The sequence below is a fragment of the Salmo salar genome, chromosome 17, assembly GCF_965601325.2.
Source record: "Salmo salar chromosome 17, fSalSal1, whole genome shotgun sequence".
In the NCBI taxonomy this organism is placed as follows: Eukaryota; Metazoa; Chordata; class Actinopteri; order Salmoniformes; family Salmonidae; genus Salmo; species Salmo salar.
The window spans coordinates 55,224,943-55,237,590 of record NC_138307.1 but is presented as its reverse complement, the minus strand read 5'-3'; the positions used below and the strand labels follow the sequence as shown (position 1 = coordinate 55,237,590).

At 46.5% G+C, this 12,648-nt stretch overlaps 1 protein-coding gene across 1 annotated transcript in view; it reads left to right on the top strand.

Moving 5' to 3' along the window:
* Window positions 1–766: 766 nt before the first annotated feature.
* Window positions 767–12,648, top strand: part of LOC106576204 (A-type voltage-gated potassium channel KCND2) — a 167,913-nt gene continuing 156,031 nt past the window's right edge. The window contains exons 1-2 of the mRNA XM_045699791.2: window positions 767–1,379; window positions 1,694–2,892. Of these exons, the coding sequence (XP_045555747.1) occupies window positions 1,781–2,892 (1,112 nt within the window). The 5' untranslated portion in view covers window positions 767–1,379; window positions 1,694–1,780. The remainder of the gene's footprint in view (window positions 1,380–1,693; window positions 2,893–12,648) is intronic.

The window sequence follows — 12,648 nt, the reverse complement described above, 5'->3', positions numbered from 1 at the left end:
TCTCCAATGTCCTGAATTTCTCTTAGCACAATATCCGCATAGCCAGGGCTGCACAATAATTTCCTCTCTCTCTCTCTCTCTCTCTCTCTCTCTCTCTCTCTCTCTCTCTCTCTCTCTCTCTCTCTCTCTCTCTCTCTCTCTCTCTCCTCTCTCTCTCTCCTCTCTCTCTCTCTCTCTCTCTCTCTCTCTCCATCATGTTAATGACGTCTATAAAGTCTCCGTGGACATCTGCTGAGTGCTGAGGGGGAGAACATATACACCGACTGCGGTGCGCTCCACTCCGCCCTCCGCTCCTCGGGGCTCACCTCTCACCTGAAAACTGTCTCCATCTAGCGGTGCTCCGGCTGAGCATCGGTGACAGTGACCCAGAGACAAGGAGGTTGGAATGACGGCCTGTGTATTAGCAATCACCTGCAAATACACTTTCAATCAAATCTCATTTTATGCACAACGTATTGCAGGCCATTGCTTTGATGTGATACTACTCTGTCAGGACGGTGTGGTACAGAGTCCGTTTCAGAAAGATATTTGGTTAATGCTGACACGGGCGTGGATAACGGGGTATCCGCAAGGCATCAAGGAGAAGCGCTACATTTGATTACACAGAAGTGAAATAATGCCCGGAGCACTTCACACGTCCCCAAAGAACTGGGGAGAGGAACTTGGTTTTTCGGCGCAGCTGCACAGCAGTGAGAGTGGCGGAGAGGAGAGGCAGCCGAGCCAACAACTTCCATATTTGTTGCTCTCCTTCAACGATTCCGCAAATTCGGTTATTGATCCCCCCCCCCCCCTTCTCTCTCTAGTGGTTATTATATAATTATTCAACGGTTGCCTCCGCTGGTGACATTTTGAGCTGGAGCGGCAGCTTGTGTTATGCTGGTAGCACACTTGTGTATTTGTGTGCGTCTGTGGTGAGCGCGTGTGTGTGAGTGTGTGTGTGTGTGTGTGTGTGTGTGTGTGTGTGTGTGTGTGTGTGGGGGGAATTTTATGTCCTTTCGCGCTTCAGCTGCGAACACAGAGCACAGTTGTCGGTGTGGACTCGGCCCATACAGTCATCGGTCTCCGAAGAGTATCACAGTTGCGCTTTTCTTGAAGAGCTCGAGCTCTAGGAGCGATAAAGAAGCGGGAGTTGCGAGCTGAGCTTCCGGGTGTTGTTTGACTAGAGAAAGCGCTCGGTATTGTCCTTGTATGACTGGAGCCAAGTCTTTTCCCGTGTTTGGAGCACGGAATCACTCCCGTTTTGAACTTGTTGCTGGTTCGTTTCCACCCTTTTGCCAAGGGGATAATTTTCTGGATACTTTTGTGTGCAGAGAGGATTGTTTTATATTAGAAAGAGAACTGCAAGCTTTATTTTTCAAACCAGTCACTTTTACGCAGAGGTGAGAAGGCTACGTTACTCGTTTGTTGTATGTGCTTTCAATTTCCAGACTATTGCCGTTGAATCATGTATGTTCTGCTGCTAAATATTGTTTCAGTGACTACTCGTTCTCACGCTTTACATTCACTATCGATGACAGTGGGGCTATACATGGGACATGTCTGTGTAATGCATTTAGATGTTATTATTTATTGAGTTTCAGAAGGAAACCGAATGAACAGCATGTGGACGATATATTAATTTCAGCCATGCATGATATGTTACAGTGTAGCCTATGAGTAGGCTAATGTTTGGGTTGTTTTCCTGCCTCTCCAGATGTCCTCTCGCCGCGCTGTGGTTTTGTGATCGCCCACCAGAGCGTCGAGAGCTCTTCACCAGGACCGGGTCTCACACAGTGGCACCATGGCAGCGGGAGTGGCGGCGTGGTTACCCTTCGCCCGGGCGGCTGCTATAGGATGGATGCCGGTAGCCAGTGCGCCCATGCCGACGCCCCCGCCGGACAACCGGCGAAAACAGGACGGGCTCATCTTGCTCAATGTCAGCGGTCAGAAGTTCCAGACGTGGCGGAATACATTGGAGCGGTACCCGGACACTTTACTGGGCAGCACGGAGCGGGAATTTTTCTTCCACGAGGAGACAAACGAATACTTTTTCGACCGTGACCCGGATATTTTCAGACACATTCTGAACTTTTACCGTACCGGGAAGCTGCACTACCCGCGCCAGGAGTGCATCTCGGCCTACGATGAGGAGCTGGCCTTCTTTGGGATCATACCGGAGATCATAGGGGACTGCTGCTATGAAGAGTACAAGGACCGGCGGCGGGAGAACCAGGAAAGGATCCAGGATGACGAGGACAGCGAGAACCAGAACGATATGGTCCCGCCGGATATGACATTCCGAGAAACCATGTGGAGGGCTTTCGAGAACCCCCACACGAGCACTATGGCCCTGGTGTTTTATTATGTCACCGGCTTCTTCATTGCGGTTTCCGTGATGGCCAACGTGGTGGAGACGGTCCCGTGCGGGACTTTGCCAAATCGGGTCAAACAGGTGTCGTGCGGGGAGCGGTACGCCTTGGCATTTTTCTGTCTGGATACGGCCTGTGTCATGATCTTCACCGTGGAGTACCTGCTGCGTCTAATGGCGGCGCCCAGCCGTTGGAACTTCATCAAGAGCGTGATGAGCGTCATCGACGTGGTGGCCATTATGCCCTACTACATCGGCCTGGTCATGACCGACAACGAGGACGTCAGCGGGGCCTTCGTCACCCTGAGGGTCTTCCGGGTTTTCCGGATTTTCAAATTCTCTCGCCACTCTGCGGGGCTGCGCATCCTGGGCTACACGCTGAAGAGCTGCGCCTCGGAGCTGGGCTTCCTGCTCTTCTCCCTCACCATGGCCATCATCATCTTCGCCACTGTCATGTTCTATGCTGAGAAGGGCTCCTCAGCCAGCAAGTTCACCAGCATCCCAGCAGCCTTCTGGTACACCATCGTCACCATGACAACTCTGGGGTAGGTGCTGATCCAGCTTACCATACAGTGCAGATGTGTGATCACATGCTCAGGAGGTATGTTGTCGTGTCAACCCTAAATCAGCAGCATTGGTTTGCTGTTGCTCTCTCCTTTGAGTGTGTTCTCTCTACGCAGCTGCAGTGTGAATGGAAGGTTGGGTAAATGGCTCAGAGGCCTGCCTAAATCCTCCATTTACATGAAACACCTTCAAGTGAACGGTTTAGGGCATTCACAATAACATTCACATTCAAAGGCCTCAGAGGCATTTACCTTATTCACAGGCCAAGCTGTAGGCATATGATGTCATCATATCATAACCACTGCAGCAGTTCTCATCATTAAGATTCACACCTCTTCAACCACAGTCAAATGAAGAGAGCTATACATAGAAAACATGGGAGGAGCAGAGAGAGAACAATGGCAAGATTTCAATCAGAATATACTGCAATAGATTTGTCTCACACAGCCCATCTCTCTAGCCATACTCAGTTTGAAAAGTGGCACCAGCTGCAGAGCTGCAGTCTAATCTGCGCAAGAGGCATATATTGCTGTTGATGTGTACACCCATTCATTAAAATGGGTCCTGGGGCTACTGTTCATTGATGCCTTTGCCGGTTTCTCCCACCTGCGCTGTGCAGTAGTAGCCTATTGTGCGCTGTCCATGGTATTGAAAAGAGAGTGGCGCGCTGTGGGGAAACAGAGCCGCAAGCATAGCAGTTGCACTGCGCTCTCCGCGGTGCTGAAGCGGAGCGGCAAGCATGGCAGTGCAGTACAGTGCGCTCTCCATGCTGCTGAAACGAAGCGTTGCGGCCCTCTTCAGCATTGCGCGCTCTAGCATTGCCGTTACGTTCCCTGCCAACAGTTCACGGGTGTGAATCAGCCTCTAAAGTGGCAATCAAATGGAGCGCTAAAACCCACGTCTGACGCTTTGATCACAGCGCCGTTGAAGTACATTCGGCTCATGAACACAAACGTGGAGTGGCAGCGTCATAGTTAACATGATGGATTTCACAAGGCTCAATTACTCATAGGTCAAGAGCTGGTATTTCTCTATTTGATTGGTTTGTTTTGTTCATTATTGAGCCTATTGCCTGACAGTTTGTCTATATGTGTCTCCCAGTGAATTTGATTGGAAGGCCTGTTGTGCTCTGATTACTTTATTCTGTAATTGCATGTGTAGAAGGGGAGAGATGGAGAGAAAATAGTGGCTAAGAAAAAGAGGTAGAGGAATAGATTGCCACACCTCATTGTGTGTGATTTGTGTAGTAGCATGTCCCCACTGTCAGATTGGATGATATCAATAACAAAATGCAATTACTGGTTCACACTCACCACTGAGCTAATGGCTGACGCAGTAGGAGTGGCTCGTTCTTTCTGTGAGTGTGTGTGTGTGTGTGTCTTGGCCTTTCTGTTAATGAGATAGGCCTAAGACAAAAGAAATTCAGTGAAGAAAAGCAACCTTCTCTCACACACAGACACAGTAACCTCACTGATACACAGCCAAGCTCTCATCCATAACCAGAAGCCATTCTGTTGGCTCATAATAGAAGCCTCACCTCTTCCTTTTGCCAATGTGTCAATCAGCTGGTTACTGTGTGTAGTGTGTTTCTGGCTGCAGTGCCAGTGTGAGTGTCTGTGCGCGGGTGCGGGCGATGGCAGTACCTGAGGCCAGTCTGTGTTTACTGTGCCCAGGGCTTGACAGGTGGTGACTACACAGCTGCATTAGCCATTGTTTGAGAGTACGAACAGACAGTCATCTGTTTCTATTCTATTGCATTGGCCCAGTGACTTACACAAAGTCATTGGATGAATCGAGTGTATGATGAAATGCCCTGGACCGAATTAGCAAAAATAAATACCTGTCCAGTTCTCATGTCTGTAAAAATCCCTACAATTCTCTCAAATGTGTGTGTGTGTGTGTGTGTGCCTGTGTGTGTGTGCTCGTACGTGCGTGCGAGGAGTTGTTTTGGTAGATTGAGCAAGGACATAGCTCTTAAGCGGACGTAGGCTATCGTTCTTTAATGTCTCATTACCTTGCCAGGGGACCAGAGACAGGGATGGATCTGTGGCTGGGAACTGCAGGGAGCAGGGGAGGGGAGGGAGGTGTGCTCAGTGAAGCAGGTAAAAGAGAGAGAGAAGGAGGGAGGGAAAGAGATATAGAAAAAGAGAAGGAAAAGGTCATAGGGACATTTGTAGAAAGGGCAGGGAGAGAGAGGGAGTGAGATAAAGGTGGCAAGACAGAGAGAGAGAGACAGAGAGAAAGAAAGAGAGAGACAGAGAGACTCAGAGAGAGAGAGACAGAGAGAAAGAAAGACAGAGACAGAGAGACTCAGAGAGAGAGACAGAGAGACTCAGAGAGAGAGAGAGACTCAGAGAGAGAGAGACAGAGAGAGAGAGACTCAGAGAGAGAGAGACAGAGAGACTCAGAGAGAGAGACAGAGAGACTCAGAGAGAGAGAGAGAGACAGAGAGACTCAGAGAGAGAGACAGAGAGACTCAGAGAGAGAGAGAGAGACAGAGAGACTCAGAGAGAGAGACAGAGAGACTCGGAGAGAGAGAGACAGAGAGACTCAGAGAGAGAGAGAGAGACAGAGAGACTCAGGAGAGAGAGACAGAGAGACTTGGAGAGAGAGAGACAGAGAGACTCAGAGAGAGACAGCGAAACTCAGAGAGAGAGAGAAAGAGAGACTCAGAGAGAGAGAGATAAGAAGTCATAGCAGAGAGAGGTATGAGTTTTCTCTCACTGCTGTGTCTTTTATGAGCACACTGCAGCACTCCACGTTGCTCAATGCACCCATATACTGTAGCAATATCCCTGGCTGCACCAAATTCACCATTATAAACTTGGTGGTTCGAGCCATGGTATATTAGACTGCATACCACGGGTCATAACAAAACATTTATTTGCACTGTTCTTATTAGGCTGTTAACCAGTTTATAATAGCAATAAGGCACCTCGGAGGTTTGTGGTACATGGCCAATATACCACGGCTAAGGGCTGTATCCAGGCACTCTGTGTTGCGTCGTGTGTAAGAACAGCCCTTTCCCATGGTATATTGTCCATATAGCACACCACCTCAGGCCGTATTGCTTAAGTATACCTCAGCCTCTTACTGTTGCTAGCTCTCTCAAATCCCCAGCCTGTCTCTGACCTGCAGTATCACGCTGTATAAAGTCTGGCTCCTGTGCTGCAGTTGCCCAGGGGTTCATATTGTACTGTGTACACTGTGTGTCCATGCAGACTTCCGTGGTTTGGCTATCCCCAGGAAGAGAGGCAGTGTGTGTGTGTGTGTGTGTGTGTGTGTGTGTGTGTGTGTGTGTGTGTGTGTGTGTGTGTGTGTGTGTGTGTGTGTGTGTGTGTGTGTGTGTGTGTGTGCCTGTGTGTGTGCCTGTGTGTGTGCCTGTCTCTGCCTTTGTCTGTGTGTATCAGCGATTGGGAGGTGAACAACTTTAATTAATCATTAATCAAATGTTCATAGATGACCAGCAAGGTCAAATAATAACCACAGTGGTTATAGAATGTGTGACACTTGAATAACTTGAATCAGTGTCACAGCTTAACCCCCTTGTCCTGCTTCTGGCCCCGTGGCCCCTCACGGTCCCACTAATTGACTCGTTTGTGGATTTAGTGAAAGCGTCCAGGGCCAATTACATCACTGCCATTCTAATTGGCGTATTCACTGTCAAACAGCATCCATTACTGAAGCAGCTGTCACTACTGGAGATGCTGAGGAGAGAATGAGTGAAGGAGAGAGGGAGAGACACTAATAGACTGACAGAGGAGAGAGGAAGAGTGAAAGATGGGCAATGACAGAGGGAGAGAGGCAAGTCAGCAGACTCACTAAATGAGACACCTTTTTCCCTTAATCAAGGGCTCAATGTGGACCCTCTGATATGTGCAGTTGACTGAATGGGATGCCTAGCCCCATGAGGATTTGCAGCTTCAATGGACAACCATTTGTTACTTGCCGAAGGTGTTGCACACATAGTATATGTTGGCTATGCGTGATGTTACTCAAGGCCATAGACTCATTCTAATAGGAGGTCATATAGAATAGGATTTGTCTCTAGGGTAGCTCGTAGGAACTCAGTATTCACATGGGGAGGGGCAGGGGTTAGAGGTCAAGTCTGTTGGGGTCACAAAAGGGTTACAGGCATGATCAGGACTTTCATTACTATGTCAGGAGCCTGGTAGGAACCCTGCCTCAGGTTTCATCCCGTACTGAGCCTAGATCTGTATGTCTCGAGCCCAATATGGAGCCGGACTCAGGTTGCACTCATTACTGGCTGACTTTGGATCAGTATATGCTGCCTGGGAGGAGACATGTATTATTCACAAACTGGCGTGGTCACCTGGATAAACAGAGCTTAAAGGGTTAAAGGGAAACTTCAAAATTGTTCATATTCATCATCTCATCTCGCACCACCCCAACATCAACATATGTGAAAATGGAGCGTTTAAGTTTTGTAGTAAAAAAGATAGAGGAAGACAAGTCTTTCCAATCCCATCACCTATGTTATTTGTGTGATTTTGACCAATTATGAGTAGGCTTTACTTGTAACGTCTGCTTCCAGCTCACACTCTCAAACCCCTAGATCCCCTGAACGCAGCTCACTCTCCAGATCCCAATCACCTGAATTATAATCACCTGTTCACACACCTGTATGTCATTAACACACACTGTTTAGTTCAGTTCTTTGCACCTCATCACTGTGAGGTATTGTTTGTTTTGTGTTTCGGAGCGCTGGTTTTCCCCATGATTTACTCCCCCCGTGTATGATAGTTTTTGCCTTCCTAACTAATGACGCGTTTTGCCTATTCCCTGCATGTACTTTAGCCTATCGGATTTCCTGTTATCTACCTATTGCCTGATCTCCCGGACTACGTTACTAGCCTTTTCCCTGCCCGTACTGTTGCCCTTTTGGACCCCCTGTTTATGACCTGCTGCCTACCCCTGGACCCAGCTACCTGCCTCCTCCTGTGGTCCTTTACAGTAAACACCTGCTGTGCCCTGCGCTTGAAACCAGCTCTCTGTCTCCCATCGTGTTCATTACATTACCTACTAATTGTCTACTAATTGGCTGATGATGTAATTGGAAACACTTATCTTCCTCAATCTTTTTTTTACAAAAAACCTTGTCATTGTCACATATGTTGATGTTGGGGTGGTGCTGGAGATGATGAATATGAAGTAGAAAAATTGTGACATTTCCCTTCAACCTATTAGGTTGACTCTAGTGACATTTCCCTTTAATATAGGGCCGGTTGACTCTAGTGACATTTCTCTTTAATATAGGGCCGGTTGACTCTAGTGACATTTCCCTTTTATATAGGGCCGGTTGACTCTAGTGACATTTCCCTTTTATATAGGGCCGGTTGACTCTAGTGACATTTCCCTTTAATATAGGGCCGGTTGACTCTAGTGACATTTCTCTTTAATATAGGGCCGGTTGACTCTAGTGACATTTCTCTTTAATATAGGGCCGGTTGACTCTAGTGACATTTCCCTTTAATATAGGGCCGGTTGACTCTAGTGACATTTCCCTTTAATATAGGGCCGTTGACTCTAGTGACATTTCCCTTTAATATATGGCCGGTTGACTCTAGTGACATTTCCCTTTTATATAGGGCCGGGTTGACTCTAGTGACATTTCTCTTTAATATAGGGCCGGTTGACTCTAGTGACATTTCCCTTTAATATAGGGCCGGTTGACTCTAGTGACATTTCTCTTTAATATAGGGCCGGTTGACTCTAGTGACATTTCCCTTTAATATAGGGCCGGTTGACTCTAGTGACATTTCCCTTTAATATAGGGCCGGTTGACTCTAGTGACATTTCTCTTTAATATAGGGCCGGTTGACTCTAGTGACATTTCCCTTTAATATAGGGCCGGTTGACTCTAGTGACATTTCCCTTTAATATAGGGCCGGTTGACTCTAGTGACATTTCTCTTTAATATAGGGCCGGTTGACTCTAGTGACATTTCCCTTTAATATAGGGCCGGTTGACTCTAGTGACATTTCCCTTTAATATAGGGCCGGTTGACTCTAGTGACATTTCTCTTTAATATAGGGCCGGTTGACTCTAGTGACATTTCCCTTTAATATAGGGCCGGTTGACTCTAGTGACATTTCTCTTTAATATAGGGCCGGTTGACTCTAGTGACATTTCCCTTTAATATAGGGCCGGTTGACTCTAGTGACATTTCCCTTTAATATAGGGCCGGTTGACTCTAGTGACATTTCCCTTTAATATAGGGCCGGTTGACTCTAGTGACATTTCCCTTTAATATAGGGCCGGTTGACTCTAGTGACATTTCCCTTTAATATAGGGCCAGTTGACTTGAGGCCTGGAGGGCTTCAGTGTCTGCTGGTTTTCATGATTGTTGTCTCTGAACGGTTGGTCAGTGACTGGTTTAGACCTGGGAAACAAGGTTACTGAGCTAGATTGAGAAAGCGAACCAGCAGACGGTAAACAAAGACTTCCGATTAACCCATGCTAGATGTTGTCGGGATGTGCCTTTTTCATCTAAGAAATCAGATGAATCAACTAGATGAGTGTCGAAAACATCAGTCAGAAATGGTCAGATTCTTTCAAAGTCACGTGACGGAGTAGCTGCCCAATTATGTCGCAGACGGTGGCCCAAATGTGCAGTTCTGCTCATCACGCGCCACACGCTCCCGCCATGTGACCAACCATGTCACAGCATGGGACTATGACAAGAGAGGCTGAACTATGACTGGAGAGGCAACGGTTCAGTTGACCACATACCCGAACGGAGTGGACTGGAATTGGAAGATGAGGATGATTTACTTTTGACTATTGTTGCGATGACATAATTATGGTAATGCTCTGTGGTAATGCTGGGACTAATGTCCCTGTGTCATGTGGAATCATACTCTCATTCCTATATGGAGTCATACACGCGCAGACATCTTTCTTACTCTATCCATATCATTGATATTGTTATATCATATATCATATTATATTATATTATATATTATATCATATATCAATGTATGGAGGGTTCCCGGAGTGAGGGGTATTACAATTAGATTCTTCCCTACTTTGTTTTCCACCTGTTTGTTTATATAAAGTTTTAAGGATTTGAAATTGGATTCCAGTGCAGCATGTGCTCAGACATGTATCGATTTAAAGAACTGCAATTACTTTTGGGAAGGGGGGATTTTTTTTCTTTGGTGTATAAAGACTGTTTGAGCTGCTTTTATGTGTATGTGTTTAATGATCTGTCCATTCATCTAATAATGATTTCTACAGTACAACAACGAAATAGAATTGAAAATCTAAAAAACAAATATTTGCTCCTTACTTTGATCTGATAATGACTGCTTCATCCTTCCTACTGGGGTTTTGAAATATAAATGAGTCACAATATTACTTTTTTTTAAACCATTTTCTCATTTAAACAATCGTTATTAGTGCATGTGTGCATACAGTTGTGGTGTGTGTACTGTGTGTGTGTACTGTGCGCCAGTCATGCTTATGTCATTGTGTTTGTATTCTTGCGTGTGTGTGTGTGTGTGTGTGTGTGTGTGTGTGTGTGTGTGTGTGTGTGATGTAGAGATGTTCTGCTGCGAAGCAGTGTGCACAGTATGTATGTCAACAAGCATAACTGCTTGACTTCCTGTGTCTACCTGACATGTCGTGGCATAGTCCCCTGTCTATACATGTGATACAGTCCACCTACCTACTACAGTGGAACTGACCCTCAGCTCTGGGTGAACAGAACTCTGGAGCTATACATGTTTATTCATCATGTTTATTCATCTCGCTCTTCATCCCTCTTTCTCTATTTCTCTCCCCCTCTCTCCTTCTCTCTGTCCCTCTACCCTCCCTTTCTCCGTCTCTCTCTCTCCCTCTTTTTCCTCTCTTCCTCTCTCCCCCTCCGCCCCCTCCGCCCTCCCCTCTCTAATACTCCCTTTGTCTCCATCTCTCCTCCATGCTGCCCCCCCCCCCCCCCCCCCCATGTCCGCATCAGAAGGCTTTTAATATCCAGGAAGAGCGCGTGAATTAATTAACAAATCAAATCATACAGTACACTCAGATGTCAGGCACCAGTTACAGCGCGGCGGGCGGCAGAGAGGAACAGATAGAGGAAGCAGATTTCAGGTGAGCAGGCCAACTGGGTTAAAAGGTGGTTGTGTTGTTACCACTGTCTTCTCTGATTCAGCATTCAGGGCCAGACAATAAAAATGCTAACATCACTTTTTGGTCTTCATTTAAGGTTAGCGTTAGGCATAAGGTTAGCGGTGTGGTTAAGGTTAGCGTTAAGGTTAGGGTTAGAAATTGTAGAAATGGGTGGGGTTTAGCCACAATTATGACTCTTTGTGGCAGTGTTAGTGATGACGATTATGTAGAGAGATGCAGTCCAACGAGGCAATCTCAGAGCCCAGCAGGAACGCGAATCAATCAAAGATAAGTGAGTGCAGCCTCTGATGCATATTTGAAATTGAGATAGCAGCTACAATTGGTGTTAAAGGCATCGATTTCCTCTCATACGAGCCACGCGGGTTGCAAATCACACCCATACAACAGCTTTAAGTGTTTAGTGTTCACTGAACATTGAGGTTTTGCACTCAGATGAGTAGTATGTAAACAGAAAACCTGTTCATCATCAAGGACCCCACACACCCCAGCCAGGAGCTATTCTCTCCGGTACCGTCAGGCAGACGCTACCGAAGCATGAGCCCATACCAACAGGCTCAGAGAGTTTCTATCTACAAGCCATCAGACTGCTGAACACTTCTCTGATTCTCCACACCTTAGAACACATCACAACTGCTGGTACTATTCTGCTCAATTTATACACTTTCCCACCCATCCCCATCCCCTCCTTCTCCAATGCACGTGTAGATATTGAACTATAAATTGTGCCTTCCTGTATTATACTTATGCTAAAATCTTTATTCTATTCTACTGACATTTACTTTATGTTCGCATTATTATTGGTTACTGTTTCTTATTGTTGTTGTGTTGTGGAGAAGGAACCTGCAAGAAAGCATTTCATTGGACGATGTATACCATGTGTATCCCGAACATACGACTAATAAAACTTGAAACTTGGTGATCTTTAGTCTACCTTTGGGGTGTCGTCCATCTCTCTACCCCTCCATCCCTCTCTCTCTTCTTTCTCTCTGTCTCTGGGTAGCTTATATATGCTTTTAATGGTGGATTAGGATGGACCTAATTTAATTAATTTGTTATGCTGCATGGGTTAGGATCAAGCACACACACACACACACACACACACACACACACACACACACACACACACACACACACACACACACACACACACACACACACTGAGGCTACTACACACACATACACACTCTCTTGTATAGCGCGGCTAAGTAATTATTTTAAATAGGATCTTTAATGAAGCCACCTAGAGACGCGCTGGAGTAGAAACGATGGCTTCTCGTCCCAGAGAGAGGAGAGAACAAAAGAGAACATTGCTGAGGAAGGCTTCAACTGCAGCCGCAGCCTTTTTGGAGCTTGGCCCAGGCTTTGGCTTTGGCGCTGTTGGACGGTTGGACAGGTGGTGTCATAGTGGTGGTTCTGTAAAGTGATGAAATTGTCTCAGTGACATAATATCATAAATGGTAACGGCTAACATTATACTGTTTTGGGGAAGTGAGTAGGGAAATAAAGAGTTGTTTTGGGAGAGAGAGATTGACATTTCAGTGGCAGGGAGTGGGTGATTCAGTTTGTTTTTGGGAAAGAGATTGACT